Here is a 22,314-nt window from a genome sequence, read left to right as displayed (position 1 = left end):
AATCACAAAAAAATAACACACACACACACACACCTGTAGAATCAATCAAAACTTAGGCTTTGTTCTAATGCATAAATACACTATTGATGGAATAGCTAAGAGAATTTGGGGATATGCCCCATCCATGATAAATACCACAAGGGACTCTGCTCTGAATAACATTTCAAATGAACATTTAAACTTTCGAAACCACTAAAGATAAATGGACACCAGAGTTGCTCTGGCTCAGATCATTAATCCAAATTTAGGCCAGATTGGAAAAACTAAAAAACCTTCTGAGAAATGCCTTGAGAGAAGAATGCTTGTCTCCTTTGGTGGTGGGAGTGGGGGTGGGATGCAGAGTGTGGAGTCATCTTGTGCCTTCAGTAGAATAGATGCTGTCCTCAGTGGCACGAGATGGCTCCATCACACCCAGGTATCTGAGAGAGTCATTCCTGACTCATATTCCCCAACATTAATGTACTAACCTTTTTCTCTGAAGTTATTGTATCATATTCTTTTCCTCCTTGACAGCCTGAAGTAAAATGATAGCATGAAGAAGCTAGGGGTAAAATCTTGGAAGGGCACTAAAAGAATGGGCAAGGAGACATGGAGAGGAGAAGGAGCCATTCTTACATTGCTGATGAGAACTGCCCTTACATTTAGGATGGGACTTATTCCTGTTTAAAGCCTTCCTGGGGTTTGAATAGATAACTGGTATCATTCTTTGGGTGGTGGCAAGTAATGGCCAAAAGAGAGAGCTACTGAAATGGACCTGTGACTTGCTCAATACTAGTAGCACTCAGAAACAGGCAAAGTGAAAGCACTTGCCTCTTTTTTTATACACACACATACTCAGGCTCATTTTATAGAGTCTCAGGGAAACTGATATTTGGACTCCAAGTTCAGATGTGTCTAGCGTATTGGATATTGAAACAATTAACCCAGTTCCCCACACTCCATCATTTTGGCCTTTTACTGATAGTTGGGCAGTGATGGAAGAGGCAGCCTTTAAGAGGAGAAGATTTCAGCCAGCTGGTTTTAAAACCATTTGTGAGGGTCACATCATGGAGGAAACTTCTCCACTCTCAGTCGTACCCACTCTCCACCCAGGCTGCCTTACTTTCCTCTGTGAGGTTTCCCATTGTTGATATGGACCAAATTAAGGGGGCATAAGAAACCCTATTTCCCCTATACACATGCTTGTAGTTCCTAAGCTCATGAAGAGAAAAACCCTTTTCTTAATTTGTGACCAGAGTGAGTCAATGCATGCCATTTCAGGATCTCCTTCATTCTTCTTTTATTCTTTGAACGGAAGAATAAGTAAAAGGGAGCTGTATCGAGAACTATCCCTTGGAAGAGAGAAGTAAGAATAAGGATGGGTACTGATGGATTTGGAGGAAGCTGACTACAGATGCTTCCCTGGGTACATGTCTAAGGTCCCTTGACAATTGACTCTGAGCCTGTGTGGAAAAAAAAGTGCATAGGACATCTGAATCCAAAGGAGCTACTGGCCTGGCTGCCCTTTCTTGACACACCTCCTGATCGTATTGACATGGCACAGATTCCGACACGCTCTGCCATCCAGCCATGTGATTTTAGAAAAATAACAACCAAATATTAACACGCCCTACCTCAGCCCACAGAACAATGCCAAGGAGAAGATTACTTACAAGGAGCCTTCGTTTGCCTTCAAAGGAGCCCAGCAGGTCAGTCACCAACTTCTTGGGATTCTGAGTGAAGTGCTTTGTGGTGGGTTTCAGGTAACCATCCTGCTCTGTTTTACCTGCTTTTTTCTTCTTGTTCTTTTCTTTCTCCTGCCTGCTCTTTTTCTCAGCCTTGTCCTTCTTCACTTGCTTTTCATTCTTGAGTAACTTGTCTGCTTTCTCAGTCTTCACCTTTTTTTTCTTCTCCTTCTCAGCTTTCTCAAGCTTTTCATGCTTTTTAGACTCCTTTGCTTTGGGGGGCGGTATATTCCCCACGTGCAACTCCTCCTCCAGCTGAGAGGCAGTAGGCCGGCTGGGGTCATACTTATCCTCATACTCATTGCTAAGAATTTTGTCCTGGGCCTTCTTTTTGGGAGGTTTCCCCTTTGCTGGCTTGTGAGGACCTGGCACCACATTTGGGTCCCGGTGGCCATGCTCCCGCTTGTCTGTGCGGTTGTCCCGGAAACGGCCTGCCACAACCCTGGTGCTGTGCTCCGACGTGGGAGTGGGAGGGGCAGCCGTGAAACTCTCGAAGCTGGTGGCCTTGCTGGGCCTCCTGGTGGTCTGTGGCCTCTCCCTGTGCTGCTCCTTCCTGGATGGAGGGTAGAGATTCTCTGAGACCACGGACCCCCTGACAGTGGTCACCTCAGCTGTTGCTGGAGGCCTGTGGGCATCTGAGGAGGGGTGCACCCGGGGGGTCCAGGGCCTCTGGGTGGTTGGAAAGGCCATGGTGGTTGTAGGTCTTGCTGCTACAGTTACCACCCGAGAGGTGGCCCGAGTCACTGTTGTGACCGGAGCAGGAGGCAGGGTGGTGGCCCTTGGGGTCGGAGGAGGTGGCCCGGGAGCCGCCTTGGTGGTGGCAGGTTTTCTCAGCACCTTCACCCGACTCTCTCTCGTGGGTGGAACTTGTGCTCTTCTCAGGTCTTCTTTCCTCTTCTCACTGCTCAGGCTTGGCTTTCCTGCTCCTCCACCATTGTTCCCCTCATCCACTACCTGGCCCTCCACCCCGGAGGCCTTACATTTTTGGACAAAACCCTTCTGCCTGATCTTCTCTATCCTGCGGATGGGGCCCTGGTCGATGATCTCGTACATGGCCTCCAGCCTGACCGGGTAAGGATAGCGCTCCTCTACCTGCAGCGTCTTCTTCAGCAGCACCATGCCGAACTTCCCCTTCTCCAGCTTTAAGAAGCTCATCAGCTTTGGGATGAGGGTGGGGTCCAGGGGCTGCTCCAGGACCCGGCCCTCACTGGTGATCCTCCGCACTTTGCCCCCTTCCTCGCCGGCCTGGTGGAACAGCACTATCTGCTGGATGTGCCGTTCTGCCAGCTCACAATACACATCGTCCTTCAGGAGGCTCATCATGAGGCGGTAGTAGCCTTCCGAGGCATGAGGGGCCGAGATGACCCACACACGATTCTTCCCTGCAAAGCTGGCAAGGATGTTGGGAGAACTGGACCCAGAGGGGAAGCGCAACATTCTTGAACGAGCTGAAGACCCCTCATCTCGGACCATCTCACGGGGAGAGCTTCGGCCTGTGGGTCTCCGCTCAGATCTCAGCAGGGCCCCATTGATGCCCAGCGGGGCCCTCGGGGCCTTTTCGTGGGCTATTCTCAGCACTGGCACACTGCTCCTTCTTAGGGGAGGCTGAAGGTTTGGTTCTTCCAGAGTGGTTCTCTCAATTCCCTGAGACCTTCCCGTGTGCCTCAGAAATCGAGCTGGCTTTCTGTTGACTTCAGAAACCGGAGGTGCTTTCCGCCCTCCATGGCTCCCTCTGTTCATGGCATGGAGGTGGGGTTCTGAGCCACACACCAACCACATTGCCAGCAGCATGGTAAAACTAGGTCCCATTCTCCATGTCATTGTGCAATCCACTTTGGGAGGCAGAAAAATCAAAAGACGAAAGGGGTGGGAAAGGGGGAAACAGAAAGAAAATTGTTTAATTGCAAACAGAACTGGGCATTTTCTCTTTCTCTATTTTGGCCAAAGTTTGGGGAAAAGGGGTGGTTAGAGAAGAAGAAGGACAGAGGTCAGGGAATGGAAAATAGGATGAGATCTTGTAATTTTTAAGCCCCTGTAATTTGTCAGCGCTTAGCAGAGACAGTTACATTAAGCAGGGAACCCAACTCTGTGCCCCATTCAGCATGCTTTCACCCTTTCAACTGGCTCTGATGCTCCAGAGAAAATGCACACTGAGCATATTAATTATGACAACATTCCCATTTCATTTCTTCAAACAAGCAACAAAGAAACAAACACCAAAGACAGAAAGGATTACACACTTACATTGTGGCTCATGGAGATGGAATGCAGATGGTTTAAAGAGCAATCTGTAGTGTGGTCCCAGGACAGTTTCCTAGATGAAATACTTTAACTCCCAACCCTCTTTCTCCTTTGAGAGGCTGGGGTGTGCTGCAGTTCCAGCTCCCAAAGTCGCCTGTCCTGACCTGAGGGCTGAGCTGATTTCTTCTTTTATTTTTCTGGCTGTGTCTTTTTACCTTCTTGACAAGTAGGATGAGGTGACAGGAGCTGTCCTTTGCATCTTAAGTCTTTGCATCTCCATTTTTCTGTAGTTTTTCTCCGTCTGGTGTGTCTGTGTGTGCCAGTCCCCTGTGCCGACAGACAGGACGCCCCTTAAAGTGGAGCCCCAGCTATTTCAAAATCTCACTCTTTTCTCTCTTTAGAGTTCCAGGAACCTTCTTATCACCCTTTCCCTCACAGTCTGGCTTATTCCCTTTGTTTCCCAGTGTTAAAGCACTGGGATTAATATGTTTTCCAGGCTGAGGGAAAACACAGGAATGTGATGTTGAAAAAGAGCTTTTTTTTTTTTTTTTCTCTTTTTCTATGCCTCTCTCCTCCCTTTATTTCTCCCGACCTTTTTTTTCCTCCTCTTTTCCTTCTTTTTCTTCTTCCTCTTGCCTGGATTCAGTCCCAGGAATGCCAGGACAACCTCAGTTTTGATCCAAACCAAACTCACACAACAGCAGCCACTGGAAATCAAGGAAACTTCACTAAGAATTTAACAGATCAGCAAAACACCGCCTCCTTCCCATTTCAGCACGTTGAGAGTGGACTCGGTGAGGAGGGAGAGGGCTTTTCTTTTGGTGGGGGAAAGTTTTGAAACACTACCCATCATCATAAATCACTTTAGAATAGGATGGCTGAGGACTTAACCCCTTCCGTACCGAGTAATCAGGATACTTTCCCTTCCTGTCTATACTCATACTGCACTCTGGAAAAGGAAAACGCTCAGATTTCTGCATCTGCTGCTTGGTTTTCTGAGAGACAGATATTCCTTTAGGTCAGGGTGCTTGGCTATACATATACAGACAATATATGTATTTATAGTTCCATGTATACATTTTTATCTCTTTCAGCCTGCTGCATGCACTTAGCTTGAGGTTGGAAAAGCCCATGGAAAACATGACTGGGTTGTTTTTATTTTATGCTAATTGGAGATCATATTACTGTGTTCTTGTTCCTAGTTTTCTCCTTGGCATACAAGGAAGTTGGTAAAAGGTTAGAAATGCAGGCAGTGGCTGCTGTCCCCCTGAGACTGTAGTCAGCCATTACATCAGGGGAAGGGCATTATGATCTCCAGTTCGGGCTCTGGCTGGAGATGGTAGGCTAAGACCTTCTTTGGAGGTGTGTGCGGGGATAGAGGGAGGAGTGTAATGCAGTATTTTGCTCTCCAAAAGCTTCAGGTATCTGGAGGGCTTTAGGCAATCCTCAGAAATAGCCATATCAAGTTCCAAAGATGAGACTAAGGCATCTCTGTGTGTCTACCTCCTGGACCTGTCATGGGGATTCAGCTTTTCCGGGGGTGGAAAGGTGCCTCAGGTTATACAGATATTTCTCCCAACTTCTCCAAGAGAATTCAATTGGTTTTAATTGGCAGAGACAGTGGTGAGCCAGAGTTCTCAAAAGGCTCCTTGCAAATTAGACCATGCCCATGGCTACCCTCACTGGATAAAATCTGGTCCCTAGTTGCTACTCCTTTATCAGCCCATTTCCAATGGGTCATTTGCCGTTCCTTCACATAAGTTCCCAGCACTGAATTGAAGACCTGTAAGGGGGTTGAGTGTAAGGCTTAGCCCACAGCTTGATGACCAAGGAGTGCCAAGAGGAAAGATCCTCCTGTGGAACCCTCAAAAATACTTGTAACTACAGTAAAAAAAGGTGGGCTTCAGACAGAGACCCTCTGTCCACCAGACTCAGAGAAGGCTTTTCCTTTCATAGGTTTCACCTTAAGTGGATCGAATACCTATGCTGTTGGACAGTCCTAGATGGTATTTCCTTTCCCAAATCATAATGTGTTCCATGTTATCCCTTTCAAGGCCTTTCCCTCCCTTCTTTTCTTTTTCTTTTGTATCTTCCCTACTAATAACAACTACCATTTATGGGACATTTTCATGTGAGGCTCTGGGCTTAGCACTTCCATATATTCTTTTAGCTGACCTTCACAGCACTACTAAGAGATAGGTAGGATTATTCCCATTTTATAGATGAACAAACTGAGGCTTAGATAGTTTAAATAAATTGCCTACTGTCACACAAATGGTAAGTGGTAGTGCTGACATTTGAACCCAGGTTTAGAAGTGTCTACAAAACATTGTATTCCTGTCTCCCACTTTCATTTTCTTTCCATGCCTTCTCTTTTTCCTCTTCCTTTAGTTCCTTTTTGTGTTTCCCATATTCATAGAAGAGTCTCATTTGTTTGCTTAATCAGAGCATTTATACTTTCAGAATTCTACTTTTTGGAGTAATTGTGTAATGGTACTTTCTACCTTTCTTAGTAGATCCTTAGAGTCTTTTATCCTTTTTTAAAAATATCACATGGTTTCCACCAACCTCCCAACGATGTGTACAACATTCCCCACCTGTGCACTGGTAAGGATGAAATATTGCCACTTTAGCCACTTGGATTTGACCCAAAGGGGAAGCCAGCCTAGCCTGAGCTGTACCCCGTCTTCCTGGGGACCTCAAGCTTTATTCCCTTCTGTGAGATTCAGCCACTAGATGGCGCGCTAAACACATATGTGGGAGAGGACCTAATACTGCCACCTCCGTGTCTCCCCAATGCTTGCCCACCCCGTAGGACACACTGGCAAAGTGGTGCTTCTTGTGCCTGATCCTCAGGATTTTTTAACCTCAATGCCTAACGCCTCCCCTGGGACCTCAGAATCCTGTCCCCTCCCCCCGGGGTCTTTCCAGTCCAGCGAACACATACCTGATAAGAGCAATGAGCAAGTTAGCATCCACCCCTTCCTGGAGAAGCCCATGATGATATATAGTTTGTAATGATTCTCAATTACAAATCTAGTCCATGATTTAAGAGACCTGTATTAAAAAGTCCCTCACTTAGATCTTTCCAATTTTTTTGTAATCTAAAAAAGAAGCATTAACTAATTAGGAGAGAAGAGCCAGAGATATGAGAGACAATGATTTACGTTGAGTCAAAGAAAGGTAAAAGAAATACAATTCAAAAGTAGCTTTTAGAAATACTATTTAGGAATTCACTGACAAGAAACTGCCTGACATCGGTCACATAGTAATTTGGAGGGAAGAAAGAACAGAATATGCAAAACAGAATTGCTTTAGAGACACTAGAATAGGTGGTAGTTGTTTGATGGAAGTCAGTGTATATGTAAGGAGGCGTCAGAAGTGGGTGTGTTAACTGATCATACCCCCACTGACCTGGATTCAGCAACCTGGGACTAACAGTCAGGGAACTATGTCGCCCCAAGCACCCTAGAGAAACCATGGTTTGTGTCACATGCATTTGATTCCCTCGCACAGAGTAACACACAGGGGGTATTACTGAACTGGATTCAAAATGTTCTATTGCTGAAAAAAATCATATCCTGGCTCTGGGTGGTGAGCACACAATATGATATATAGATAATGTATTATAGAAATGCACACTTGAAACCTATGTGATTTTACTAACCATTGTCACCCCAGTAAATTTAATTAAAATAATAATAATAATAATAATAATAATGAGGAAATGAGGAAAAAAGAAAATGGGGGGGAAATGTAAGCCCTTCAGTGTGGTTTTCGAGGGAAACCACCTCTCATGCTCTGTGATAACCTGTTCCCCCAACAGGAAAAATAGTAGAGCCCTTTTCTCACACTGTTGTGGCAGAGACACAAATAGTCACATTGAGGATAAATGCTACAAGCTTTTCCTTTCCACTTGCAAACTTTAATCAATGTTCAGTCTTAAGCCACACTTATGTCCTTCAGAATAAAAAAAAAATTCTGTTTCTCAGTATTTGCATAGTAGGACAAACTGAAGAAATAAACAGCGAGGTCAAGGGGAAAGCCCACAATGACTGCTAACTCAGGGTGCTTCTGCAGCTGGAGAAGCTCTGAGAAAGGGTAATCCCCAAAACAAACACACTGAAATTGTCTCTGAAATGTAAACAAGGTCACATGTTTAATCCAAAGTTGAAGGATCTGTATAATTTTAAAAGAAATAAATAAAAATAAAAATTACCTGAAAGAATAGTGGTCAAAACTATTGGGAAAAACGTTTTTAATATTCTTTTTTATTCGTTTATTTTTATTTAAAGTTAATTGAAGGAAACGTGAAGGTATTGTTTTCCAGGTGGAAAGTTGTTTAATTAAGAAAATGTCAAATCCTAATTAGAGCAAATTGAAGACTCTTACCAGAAGGTATTAAGAAGGTATGTAAATGACCTAAGGGCTCATTTAAAATTTTTGACATAGTGATTTAAAGTTCAGATTTTTTGGGTTGCCAATCTATGTGAGTAAACTTCTAGGTATATCAATTTACAGCTTGGGGAGTTCGTTCTAGACTGGGAGGAGGTGGACAGCCCTGGGTTCAAGGTCTTAACCACTGGCCATTTAATGCATACAAAATATATCAATCAAATTTGAAGGGGAAAATTTTGATTATGCTGCTCTCCATCCTCTTAGACATAGCCAAGAAGAAAGTCATGATCCAATTTATTTCTCCCTTCTCTCATATGTTCTCCAAGAGTACAGACTTTGTACCAGGAATGATAGAGAACCAGGCAGTCAGTCTCTTCCCTTTAGAAGCTCACAGTCCATTGGAAAAGAGAAATAAATATTAGTCAATTGTACTCTCTGCAGCAGCACTGCAACTTTCTCTTCATGTAAAAAGTCAGTGCTGACAATGGCAGCAGCCAATATGCACAGAGTCCATTCATGTCAGAGACATTGCCTCTTTGTTGGAGGCAGAAAGAGGCTTCCCATTGCAGCCACTGTTTGGTATCTGGAAAATCTTGTGGTGTGTTCTGTTGGCTCTAGAGTCCTTTAGAGTCTATAAGACTCTAAATATTGTGTCTGGCAGGATGTGCTAGGTTGCCTGACAGTCCTTTTATCCTCATTTCCTGGTCCCTATTTTGACTCTGTCTTCTGTGCTTGCCCTACTGGGATTGCGATGTCTTTCACTTGTTTTGCTGTATTGACCCTTCACTCCAGGTTTTGATTGCATCACTCAGAACATCACCTTACATAATAGGATACCAATTTATTCATTCAACAAATATTTATTCAGTGCAGGCATTGTTCGAGTCACTGGGGATATAGCAATGAATGAGTTCCTAACCCCATGGAACTTATAGTCCAGTGGCAGAAAGCAAGCCATAAGAATATGAACAAATAAATGTACTATATCTAGACATGTGCTTGGAAGGGATTTTTTAAAAGGGAGAGGAGAAAAAGGTGAGGGGAAAAAAATGAAGAGAAGGCGGCCATTTTAGATAGGGGTCAAAGATAATGGTCCTAAGTAAAGCTAAGGAGGCAAGTAACTCAAGTATTGGGGAGGGGAAGAACATTCTAAGTAGAGGGAACAGCAAGTACATAGGCATTGAAGCAGGGATTACTTGATAAGTGTGTCCCAGAAGAGTGATGCTGAAGAATTTTAAACAAGGATGTGGCAAGAAAGACCTGATCTATGAGTTAAAGGGCTCACTATGGGTATCATATGGAGAATAGTGTATGGGGGCAAAAAAGGCAGTGGGAAGATCAGTTAGGAAAATAATGTACTAATAAAGTGAAAGGTGTGATACCTTGAATTTGCGTGCCAGTAGCAGTGGAGGTGCAGAAAAGTCATCCTCTATGGTATATATTTTGAAGATAAAGCTGATATGAGTAGTTTGGGGCAGAGACAATCAAATGTTTTGTTTGAAAATCCTGTTAGACATTCTGATATAGAGGCTGAGCAGGCAGTTGGTACATGAGTCTAGACTTCAAGGAAGACTGGGGTTGGCGTTATAAATTTCGAACAATATTTAAAACATGAGGCTGGAAGAAATCACTGAAGGAACGAGTATAGGTGAAGATGAAGCAAACTCCGGCCTGGCATGCAATATTTAGAAGGTAAAAAGAACAATAAAGGATGTGGAGGAGGAGCAGCTATTGTGGTAGAAGAAAGGCAGAAGCCCATGGTGGTTTTCACTCACCCACAGCTTGAACTACATGTCACCTCTGACCCTTTCTTTATAAGCCCGTGCCATACATGTCTACATTCAGTTCATTGCTCAGTGTCCAGGCTCTGTACTCTTTCCACAAGGTTTTCCCAAAACCATTCCCCTTTCTCTAGGAAGGTATTCTGTAGAGCATCACTCTTCTGATTATTTTGTATTTCAAATATGGGTCTTGTTACTCCAAGATCTTTAAGCTACTGAGAACATGTAGCATACAACTATGTTGACAAGGCTAGCCTTTGGTAGTATCTGGTCACCCCCTCTTAAATAGCGTATTTCTTCTTTCATTTACTACTACTTTTCTCTGCATTGTTTTTCTTTAGGGTAGTTATCTCTCACCAATAGAACGTGAGTTCCATGAGAACACAAACTTACATTTATTTTGAATACTTCTTGATACCCTGCATATAGTTAAGATGCAAAAATTATAAATCCATACCAACCAAATACAGTAAAAAAGAGAGATTACAAAACCCCAGAAGGCAACCTAACTTTGACTTATCACTTTAAAGTTACTAGCACCAGAGAGTTACTTAATCTCTATTTATTAAATAATACTGTGTTTCCCTGAAAATAAGACCTAGCTGGACAATCAGCTCCAATGCATCTTTTGGAGCAAAAATTAATATAAGACCAGGTATTACGTTATATTATATTATATTATTATATTATATTATATTATATTATATTATATTATATTATATGACCGGGTCTTATATTATAGTAAAATAAGACCAGGTCTTATATTAATTTTTGCTCCAAAAGACGCATTAGAGCTGATTGTCCAGCTAGGTCTTATTTTCAGGAAAACCTGGTAATAGTAGCACCAGAAGACTTAGCACTATAAATCATCAAAATTAAACATTCTAATTGCATTGAATTATGGAATTATGAAACTGAGGCAAAGCATTTTATGTAAATAATTATAAATCTTCATTTTATTCATTAATTCATTAAAAAACTGTTTACGAAGCACATTGTATGTATTGGACATTATTCCAGTGTTGGGGATACAGCGATAGATTAGAAGTTTGTGTTCTTATGGAACTCACATTCTATTGGGGAGAGATAAGTACACTGAAGAAAAACAATGCAAAGAAAAGTAGTAGTAAATGAAGGAAGAAATACACTATTTAAGATGGGGTGATCAGATACTCCCAAGGGCTAGCCTTATCAAAGTAGTTACGTGATACATGTAAAGGAACATTTGGCATATCTTAAATTTTGTCAATTCTTCAACCTTTGAAGTTAGAGTTCAGCTTTAATCATAGTCTGAAGTCTCTAGGAGTTGAGTCTATTGAGTGAGGTAGATGATCAAATTGTATAATTCTGGCTGAGGTCAAAATAATACATGACTACAAAGTAATATTTCCTGCATGGTTCATTAACTAGCTTTGGAGGAAATATGGAAAAGGAACTTCAAAGTTCTCTGAGTGTCTGGCATAGAATAAGTATTTATTATGCATTTGAATAATTGAAACATTGCTATCTAGTTCCCCAAAATGTCTGCTTTGAGGTCAGTGATATTAATTTGAACCCCACTGTTTTTTTTAAAAAATAACAGTCACATTAGTTTGTAATCACATCTCAGAAAGCTCTGTTTAAAAACTATATTGTTGTAACTTAAATGCTTTTAACTGAAGTCAGTTGCAAAAATTCCAGAATAAAGATCAAATATAATGTGGACTTCAAAGTGAGTTAAAAAGTTCAAAGTAGAATTCGTTCTGAATATGTTAACAGGTAACATTCCAAAGTTTTAAATGTTATTTTTATTTAAAAGTTAAGCATGGAAAATAAAGGCATGTGGACCTTTTACAAATAATTTGTGATGGTGGAAATTGACAGAAGCCTTGGCATTAACTACTGGAAAAATTCAGAGGCCATACAAATAAATGTTAGTAAGTAACTGCATCAAAATGAGATAAACAACTTAGATTGGAAAAAAGAATTCCTGGTTAGAGAACAGTCCCATGTTTGGAGATTTCATTCATTTATTGGATAAGATTTGTTTTGCCTATAAGAAGACAGCACAAAATTTGCAGTCAAACAAACCTTTGATTGGAATCCCAGGTTCGTTCGTTGCTCACTAGTTGTGTGACTTGGGCAAGCTGTTAACTTCCCTGAACCTCAGTTTCTTCATCTACAAAAATATGAATTTTTTTTTTATATAAATAATAGGGTTAATTTCTTTTTCTAACAATGATTTTATTAGCATGCTTCCTGGTTCAAATAACAGAAAATCCTGCTGTAAACAACAGGCAATTTGTCAGCTCACGCAAATAAAATATCCCAAAGTGGGGCAAGTGTCTGGATTGATTTTGTCTAGAAGTTCTTAATCTTCTGTTTGTTTATTTCTTTATTGTGGTAAAGTACATAACATAACTTTACCATTTTAACAATTTTTAAGTGTATAGTTCAGCGGCCATAAGTGCATTCACATTGTTGTGCAGCCATCACCACTGTCCTGCTCCAGAATTTTTTCATCTTCCCAAATTGAAACTCTATACCTATGAAACAATAACTCCCTGTTCCCCGCTTTCCTCCATTCCTGGTAATTACTATTCTACTTTGTGTTTCTATAAATTGGATTGTGAATGGTTATTTTTAATGTATGAAATGTGCCTACCACAGAGCTAATACTCAGTTAATGGCAGGGGAAATGGTGTCTGCACAAGAGCAGTCATAAATTCAGACTTCTTCCCTGAGGCTAATGAAACAACATAGGAAGGAGCTAAAGGCTGAGGTACAGGTGCTAAACGCCAAACACAAAGATAATGATTAAACATTAAAAAGAGATTCACCTATTAAGTATTTCATGCCAATCTGTCATGAAATCAAAAGCCAGAACAGTGTTTATACGTTGTGTCTCCTCTTGGTTCTCACCTCTGTGGCTGCAAAAATCTTCTAATTGGTCTTCTCACCAACAGATTCATCCTCTCCAACCTATTCCCCAAATGGCTGTCACTATAATTTTCCTAAAACATCAATGTTTCATTCCTGCTGCAAATTCCTCAACAGTGAGCAGAGAACTTCCAAGAGAAAACGCAAGGCTTCCCTGGCGTAGAAGTGAGCTGGGAAATAGGCACCGATCCCAGTGGTAACCATGGAAACCTGGTGATAGTATGAAGTTGGATCCAGGGGAAAGGAGTAATGAGAATGTATGCCTGCAATATAATACCTGAGTGGAGCTTGGCACCCTGAGATTTCCTCCTGTAAAGATTTTGAACTCTAACAGAGATGAGTGTAATGTAGAAGATGCCCTAGAAGAGCAAGATGAAAGCATAGTCTCAAGACCATGGTCTTCAGGAGAAAACCACTTGATGGTTTGAGTGCAAGCTGCACAAGATACACTGGAACAATGAAGCACCCTAGACACATCTCACAGGGTACATCAAATAGACAGCATCCCCATATATGAAGGGAATGCAAAGCCCCAGAGCCTCTGCTTCCCATTAAAGAGCAGCACAATTGCATGATTTAGAAATTGAGGAGCAGTGATTCCATTAATTAAGGCTTTTAACAACTTGGTTATAAAAAAGTTTTCCTGAGTATAAACTTGGAATAAGATGGAAAGAATTTTTTTTCACCATGTTGGACCTAAATTAACTTGGCTATACTTAAAACTTTTAAAAAAAGAATAAATTCAGGAAGAAGATTGTGGTTTTAATTATGTTTTTAGAAATAATTTATTTTTAAAAGATTGTGCCTTTAATTTTATTTTTAATTTAATGTTGTCTCAAAATAGATGGATGTTAAAACAAGACCCACACACACCTACCTATTCATGGTGAGCTAGTATGCCTAAATTACCAAGATTTCTATATGAGTGAGTGATTATAGATAGAAATATAGCATAAAACAATATTTTAAATCTAGGGGTTGTTTTTAGTGTTTTTTGAAAAACAAATATTTTATCATGTGTAAATGAATAATATTCACTCAGTTTATTGAAATGTCACAAGTACTTAGAAATTTGAAACTCTTTGTTCTACAGATATTCAGAGTGAGACAATCTGACATATTTAAAAGCACCAATTTTTTCCCTGTGTTTTTAATTGTAATAGAGCTAATTAAATGTTTGCCCAACTATTCAAACTCAATTTACCTCATTGGGAAAAAGTACAAACCAGTTTATTTTTTCCCTCCCTTTTCCTCACTGTGTTTTTCCAGCATCCCGATAGCTGTACTGTCATATGCCCAAATACTAGACAACATTTCAGCTTATTGTAAAGAAAATGTTATAAATATCAGAGCTGTTTAAAGATGAAGAGAGAGACTGGGAGGCAGTTAAGTTCCCTGTTGGAGAAGATGTTAAAATAGGGGTTCCTTAGCAGAGAATTTAAACATTGGGTGAGTGGCTAACCGAGGTAAATGTTTAGCCTTGCAGTTTCTGGGAATCTATGGTTTCTCTAGTTACTACATATGAATCGATGTAATAGTTGCTCTGGCTTCTTTTTGAGAAAAGAAAAATTTACATGAAATACCTGTTATCAGAGTTTTTATCCTGATAACAACTTCCTACACAAGGTAGGAAGCATGTGTCATCATAACACAAAAATAATAAACTGTCCACTGACAAAATTAGTTTCCAGACATTCTGCTCTGTACAACAACCTTGCCCCTCAATTAGCATCTTTAGCAAGAAATGGTGAAGAACTACTGAAATTACATGCAAAGACATTAAAAAGTAAATTGGCAGAAAAGAAAATCAACAAGAATGAAAAAATGATTGGTATCATGTTTCCCCGAAAATAACACCGGGTCTTATATTAATTTTTGCTCCAAAAGATGCATTAGGGCTTATGTTCAGGGGATGTCATCCTGAAAAATCATGCTAGGGCTTATTTTCCGGTTAGGTCTTATTTTTGGGGGGGAAAGTACTTCAAATGAAAATTATCTGGATATCAACAGATTAAAATAAGTCTTTCAGAAAATTAATTAAGCCATTGAATAAGCTTAAAAATGTGATCCTTTTGGGGATTGTGCTATAAAAGTCCAACTGCAAAGTGATGGGTACTAGGTCATGTTATGCAATTTTGTTGGGAAAATTTTACTCGCCTCCAAGTCAACAGCTGAGTCTCTTGTTCATCCTCCTAAGAATTTAGTGAATATTTGCAATTACAACTCAATCGGTTAAATCTAAAATACTAAACTTCACATTCTCCTCTCAGATAAGGTTGCAAACAAACTTTAAACTATTTGCCATGACATTCAGTACCTGTTGAAATGGATTAATTTTGGTGGACTTCTCCCTTTTATTGAGTAATAGACCTCTTGTATTTTCAAAGGGAACTCCTTAAAACAATCTGAAAACAGACATGTAAAATAAAAGTCATTGTATTAACAGTTCTTAAAAAATTATTTAAACTTTCCTACCCTACACAAATCTACAGCAGAAATAGCAGATGTATGTCAACTAAAAGGGAAAAGTCTAAGCCTGTTGTGTCAAGAATCATCTTTAGAAATCTAAGCTAAGTACATTAATTAATTATACTGGAACAGTTATACTAGGCGGCAAGCATCCCTGGGATGTTAGTCACTGAAAGTAATTATGGGTGATTTAGGTGATCATAGTTGTAGGTGCTTCAACATATCTAGACTCAGGTGTTTATTCCTGACCTAAGTCTGTCCCAGCTCTGCCTGTGACCTCTATTTTATGAACACTGGTTTGGCCTCTTGACCTACCCTCCAGTGTTTTTGGGTTCAGCACATCTGTCTGAGTGCCTGCTGGAGTCCATTTCTACTCCCATAACCCTATAGGTATCACCCAGGATTCCTAAAATAAATTTATCTCTGCATAAATTTATCTCTACCTCAAGGTTCCATCTTAATAGTGAATTACCAAGAAAGACTGCCCTGGGCAGGCACAATGGCAGGTTTACTGGAAGCCAATATTTTCCTTCCCTAATTACAGAGTAATGCCCCAGGAGAGATTTGGGTGGGTTGGGAAATCCTGGTACTGCGGTGGAGGTTTAGGTTTTCTCAGAGTTGAGCTAGGAAGACTTTGGAGGCAGCTTCAGATACAGAGCCACAAGTACAGACTAGAGCCCAAAGACGAGCCCATATAGTCTTTCAAGACCTTTCTGGCACCTTTCTTGCCATTTACAGAGGTCAGGTCACACCTTGGCCATAATTATGCTGGCCTTTGGGCCAAGGCAGCAAGATGAAGCTTTTGACGAACAGGCCCTGAGGTAGCATTCTCCTCTATGGGAGTTTTTCACTAACTTGTTCATCATTAGGAGAAAGGGTTTAACCTCTGGCTGCCTCCTTTCATTACATAATCCATTCATGACTGAAGGCCCAACCCTGGTTGCTGGTTGCTTATTTGGATGAAGAGAATTTTAAATTCTGGCCTTTGAATTCCTTAAAAGCTTGTCTGGATGGCTTAGCGTCGTTTTCCTCTATGATGGTAAATTCATGTCAAATGTGTTTATTTAATATGACGACTTTTACATGAAGTAATAGGACAAAGTCTTCAGCTACCTATCTTGCTCCTAAATAATTTGTTCTCCTTGCCTTGGGAATAGGGAGCTCAGTCCCATATTTGCCTCTGGCTCTAAACAAACCCAGCACAAGCCCTGAGAGTTCCTCTGCAGAGCATACCAAGACAGTGTCTCACACTCTCTGGAGTTCATCACGGAAATGTGACAGAGATGAGAAGTATGTAGACCCTTCTCTGTGTCTGTCTTCCAGACGTCCTGTGAGGGCTGGGGAAAAAAAAAAAAAAAAAAAAAAATGTTCTTATTCTTCAAATATTCACTGGCGTGTATTTATGTAGTAAAATTATGTTTGGGGGTTTTTATTTTTTTTTAATGAACATCTGTTATTCTTTCAGTTGAGAGTTTCTGAACCCAACTGGGCAGGGCAACTTGGCTTCCTCCACCACCTCTGTAAAGTCACAGATGGAGCCTGTCATCTCTTAGCTCCTTGTTGATTGGCTGACCAGCTGCCACTCACCTCCCACAGCTGTTTTGGCTCTGAGAGGCTCATGGGTGTAGAAGGAGAGGGTCAGGGTCAGCTGGTTCGGTGCACACAGCCCGTGGGAGTTCCAGAAGCAGGGATATTTCATTAAGCTGCTCTGATCAGCTATTACTTAATGCTAGTTACAGCCCTAAGGGGCCTGGTGTGTACCGTTGAAAATGGTGAGTCATAGCAGCCTAGTTTTTCAAACAATTGATTTTATCTCCTGATTTCTCTCTTCTCTAGTTCTATGACAAGAGATTATAGATAATGTGACCCCATGCTAAGGCAAATGAAAGATATGGTTACAAAGAGTGCTTTATTTTCACCAAACATGTATGTTCTTTGGATCTATATTATGAGTTTCATATCATTCAGAGAAAGAAGTTTATTTTCTACATGTCTCAATACCACCAAATACAAAAATACTTCAGATTTCCAGGACAACTCCAACTCTAACAGCTTTAGGACCCTGGATTTCAAGATGACCAAAATACAAAACTTCAAAAACTCTCTCTCCATACCCTTCATCAAAATTGTTTCAATAGTCATAACGATCCATCCAACACACTGTTGAAGGATGAGTGCTCTTCCTGGCTCACAGCTCCAGTTTTGTTATTGTCTTGCTCAAATTTCTTAAATGGCTTGCAGCTATCAGAAAATACAGGTCACACTTTTTAGTTTGGCATTCACAGTCCTTTATGAGCCAATGTTAAACTACTTGTCCAAACTCTTATTGCCAAATGCTGCCATTAATGCCTCTTTCAGTTTAACCAAAATGCACCACATACTGTTTCTTTGTTGACTGTTTTTCCTTTTTTTTTAAGTTAAAGTTTATTGGCATGACAATTGTTGGTAAAGTTACATAGATTTCAGGTGTACAATTCTGTAATACATCATATATATATCACATTGTGTGTTCACCACCCAGAGTCAGTTCTCCTTCCATCACCATATATTTGATCCCTTTTACTCTCATCTATCGCCCCTCTCTCCTCTTACCCATTTTCTCCCACTTCTGTACTTTGCTTATTGTTTCCTGATCTCAAGTCCAAACGCTGTCAAGTCCCCTATCTATCAAAGCCAATTCTAACTCACCTGCTCTATGAGGTCTTCTAAGCACTCCCAACTGAGCCTGTCTCTGCCACCTCCAAGTATCCAATTACCTTCCCCTCCCTCTTTCAAGACACCTTCTGCCATGAATTATAGCTCACAGTGCTATAATTGTCCTACTTTCCCCAAGCAGGGGCAGGCAGAACCTGTGTCCTGTCAACCTTTGTATTTTCCCTAGGACCTTGTAATTAGCCCATGCTTGGTAAATCTGTGTTACTAATACAGCAATAGGTATTTGTAGAGAGCTTTAGAATTTCCAAAGTGGACTCACATTCCTAATTCACTTAGTTCTCATAAGTGAGAGTGAAAAGAACAGGTGTTCTCTTTATTACAAATGAGGAGAAGGGAAAGGGAACTTTTAGTCAGAATTAACTTTTACCTGTTTATCAAACTATTATTTGTCTCATTTTTAATGTCTGTTTCTTCTGCCATTGTTAAGCTGGAGATCAGGAACAATGTCTATTTTTTCATTGTTGTTTCCAGTGCCTAACACATTGCCAGACATAGTATAAAAACTCACTAAATATTTGCTAAATGGATGAATACATGAGTGAATACTGCAATACAAGCAGTGAGCTGAATGTTCTAGATGCACTATTTTAATCTCACAGCAGGTATCATGTCCATTTTGCAGGCAAGGAAATGTAGTCTCTAAGGCACACAATACTTATGTGTGTAACAGGAATTGAAACTAGTATTTCATAATTAAGGATATCATGTATTTTATGTCACATTATTAACTTTCAATGAAGTGCCATTAAGTTGTCTTTCCTTTGTTGCTATTGTTGTCTTTACCTTTAATTGCTTTGTAATTCTGTAAAAAGAATGCAATTTTCAAGAGTTACCTTAACACTTAAATATTTAACTCTGTTAATTACAGATATAAAAGCAATGAAATAGTGGCTAAGGTATTAGTCACTGTTGCCAAGTCCAATAGTGGCATTGTGTAGATGACACTAAATAGATGGAAGGCAAGAAGTCATTTTCTAAAGACTTTTCTATTTTTACTGCAGTTCTCTGCTTTTGATCTAGGAGTGAAAAATAATTAAATGCCCATCACAATGTATTTTGTCCTAAGTGATCAGGAGGAATATTGACGGTTACATTTTGATCATTGTCTTTGAAGAGAGGAAACAAATATATTGAGCAATTTCCACATGCCAGGACTTTATTTAGGTGAATTAACCTGATGAGGTAGGTATTATTAGCACCTCTATTTTACAAGAGAAGACATTATTGATTTTATTTCTAAGCAGGGTTTATTTTGATATCTATTAACATTCAAACAATTTATCATTGAATTGTATAAATCTTCTGCTTTCTCTTTATCTGAAATTTGGGAAAAGATTTTCTTCCTATTTAACAATATTTTTTAAATCCAAAGTCAAAGGGAAAACCTGAAATTTGTAGATTTTTGAGTCTTCTTTCATAGTGTTTTCATACTGTGGTCAAGTCATTAGGCTTGAAAATTTGCATTTGGTTAATAAACCATGCAAAAATGAGAGTTAAATAGTGTCTGAATATTATTATTATCATTATCATTATTATTATTATTATTTAATGTGTTTGTTTTCCTTTTGTCACAAGATCAATAAATTTCCTTTACTTCTCTTTCTCAACATACATTTGGGAAGCCAAGTCTTAAAGCACTTCCTTTGAAAGGCAGTGTGTTTCACATGATTTCTAAGAGGAACTCCAGTTTATTCATATTTTACAAATCTTCATTAACCTACATTTACTACCCGTTATCTAACTTGCATCTTCAATATTTACTGTGCCTTTAGTCACAATGTGTCTTTCTTTGCTTTTGTGCAGACCTTAGTTACTAAACTACTGGCAAGTAATCATTCCCACAGTGTATTAGACCAAACAGAAGACCTTACGGCCAAAGCTGTTTGCTCTGTTATCATTCCCATGAGCCCTGCTTGGTAGCCCCAGCATGTTCCTATCATTGAGATATGTATTCAAAGAAAGCTTTTAAAAACATGGCAGAATAGCAACATCTAATCATCCTTGGATGGAACAATTGTGCTCTCAAAATGTGATCCAAAACTGACATCGCACAGAATCTTTTGTAGAAATTTCTGTTCCCGTGGCTACTGCTGCAGCGCAAAATATTTCTGTGAATCCATGTTTTTAAAATGACTATTTAAAGGATATCATCTCATGTTTTCTACTACTGTCTTCATGGTCTCTTCATGAATCTTCAGATTTGTTGTTGCCAGGCACTTTTACAGCCAGAATCACCTTGAAAGAGACATCTGCAAGGAGAATTTGGGACACTGAAATGCCAACTCTACAAAAATTAAAATATATCTTCTAAATAGAGTTTTCTAAATAATTGTAATGATTTATTTTCTGAAGATAGGGACGTAGTCTTTTCTTTGATGGGCCCGTGTACCCACACACACTCCAGGGCTCTAGGGCATTCTGTAGAGTTCCCAGATCCAAAGACATCCACATCCTTTAAGAACCACAAGGCAAGAGAACGGATCCTTATAAATGCCATTAAAGCTCTGTCCATCTCACTTGCCCCCTCTGCCTGCATGTGATGAGCACAATTTCCTTTCTTTACAGTAATCCTTAGTCCTAACCCCTCGGATGTTCAACTGTCACACACTTTGGTGTTAACTGTCATTTCTTTGCAATCAGGTTTAACATCACTCCACCTCAGTTGTCTGATTTTGGTCATGGTAGATCTCTGGCCCACTTCCAGTCATTACTTCTCATCTGTAAAATCTCTAGTCCCCTTCTTCTACTATATGTTATTCCCACCATAATATATATTTAATGCTTTCTTTCTGCTTTAAATAGTAATAACCCCAGCTGATTGATGCAGAGGACATTCACCCTTCAGGTGGTGGCAAGATATACCCAGTGAGCGCATAATATAGTAAATGGAGATAATTATTTTGAAGGATTTAGTTGCCTAACTAAAGTCATACAACAGTCTGTACTCCGCATAGCCTCTGTCATTTTGTCTCATTCTCTGTGTGCCTCCAGCTCTCTTACTTCTTGTGCTCTTCTTCTGATATGAGAGTATGAATCAGAATAAATGAAACAAAAGAGACAAAACCACAAGAACAACACCAACGGAATAACAATGACACCTTCAATTATAAAGAATATATCAGAAAAGCCACGAGGACCAGTTGAAAGGTAGCAATAAATCTTATGGAAACATTGTAAATTAATTTTACTCCTCCATTTCAATAACTACAATGTACGTTTTAGGAAACATCTTGCAAAGACCATGCAGAGAGCATTGTACCTTTCTTTGATCAGTTGGCCACATCAGAAATGTTATTGTAGAAATGACAAGTGAGGGAAAGAACTTGAATACAGCCTAGAATTGGGATTTCCTAGAAATCTCCATGCTTTCTCTATCTCATCCTGACACAAAGATATTTTTTTATGAGGATGGAAATAGGAGATATATGTTTATTCATGCATAGGTGGACTCTATTATCAGGAATTTTTCTAGGAATTTTAAGAATTTTTGAGAAGGCCTATGACTTTAAGAAAATGCTAAAAATACTAGAAAGTTAGCAGAAATAAAGAAGTGAATTTAATAAGTATCGAATGAGAGATGGCAGACATTCTAAGTAACTCACAAAAACTTAACCGAAGAACCTGAAATACCAAGAAGATGATTTTTTTCAAAATTTGGAATTTCACCGGAAAAAAAATTATTTTTCAAATGAGGTAAAAACATCCATATAAAAAAATAATTGGTCTATTACCAAGTAGCTGGGATCTCACAATGCTTTTATATCTAGAGATTTGGAAATATTGAGATATTTGGTGATGTGGGCCCTATAATTTTATTCCTTTTTAAAAGAATGATAATTCATACTTTGAGTAGCAACACTGAGGATTCTGAGTACATGTTGTGAATCTGTTTGAGATTCTCTTGTTTCTATGACTACTAATAATAAGATGGGGGAGTAGAATCAAACAAAATGATCGAAGGAATCATTGGCCTGTGGATTGGAGCAAAAATACAAGTCATATTTATAGCCCACTGTCATGGAAGTCTAGCTTTCTAGAGTTTGATTTCTAGGCCAATAACTTAAAAT

General features: G+C 39.7%; 1 protein-coding gene and 1 long non-coding RNA gene across 2 annotated transcripts in view; both read right to left on the bottom strand.

Annotated features, from left to right (window-relative positions):
* Nucleotides 1-4,752, bottom strand: part of CCDC80 (coiled-coil domain containing 80) — a 37,405-nt gene extending 32,653 nt beyond the window's left edge. Inside the window, exons 1-2 of the mRNA XM_019734879.2 lie at nt 3,969-4,752; nt 1,653-3,556 (exon numbers count right to left, since the gene is read on the bottom strand). Of these exons, the coding sequence (XP_019590438.2) occupies nt 1,653-3,545 (1,893 nt within the window). The 5' untranslated portion in view covers nt 3,546-3,556; nt 3,969-4,752. The remainder of the gene's footprint in view (nt 1-1,652; nt 3,557-3,968) is intronic.
* A 10,627-nt stretch (nt 4,753-15,379) lies between these two features.
* The window catches only part of LOC141571534 (uncharacterized), a 35,652-nt gene continuing 28,717 nt past the window's right edge, over nt 15,380-22,314 (bottom strand). Inside the window, exons 2-4 of the long non-coding RNA XR_012496327.1 lie at nt 17,647-20,496; nt 16,766-16,869; nt 15,380-15,468 (exon numbers count right to left, since the gene is read on the bottom strand). This is a non-coding gene — a long non-coding RNA (uncharacterized LOC141571534). The remainder of the gene's footprint in view (nt 15,469-16,765; nt 16,870-17,646; nt 20,497-22,314) is intronic.

Source organism: Rhinolophus sinicus, linkage group LG01, assembly GCF_036562045.2.
Source record: "Rhinolophus sinicus isolate RSC01 linkage group LG01, ASM3656204v1, whole genome shotgun sequence".
Lineage (NCBI taxonomy): Eukaryota > Metazoa > Chordata > Mammalia > Chiroptera > Rhinolophidae > Rhinolophus > Rhinolophus sinicus.
The sequence above is the reverse complement of the archived record's forward strand: the minus strand, read 5'-3'. Positions and strand labels throughout refer to the sequence as shown.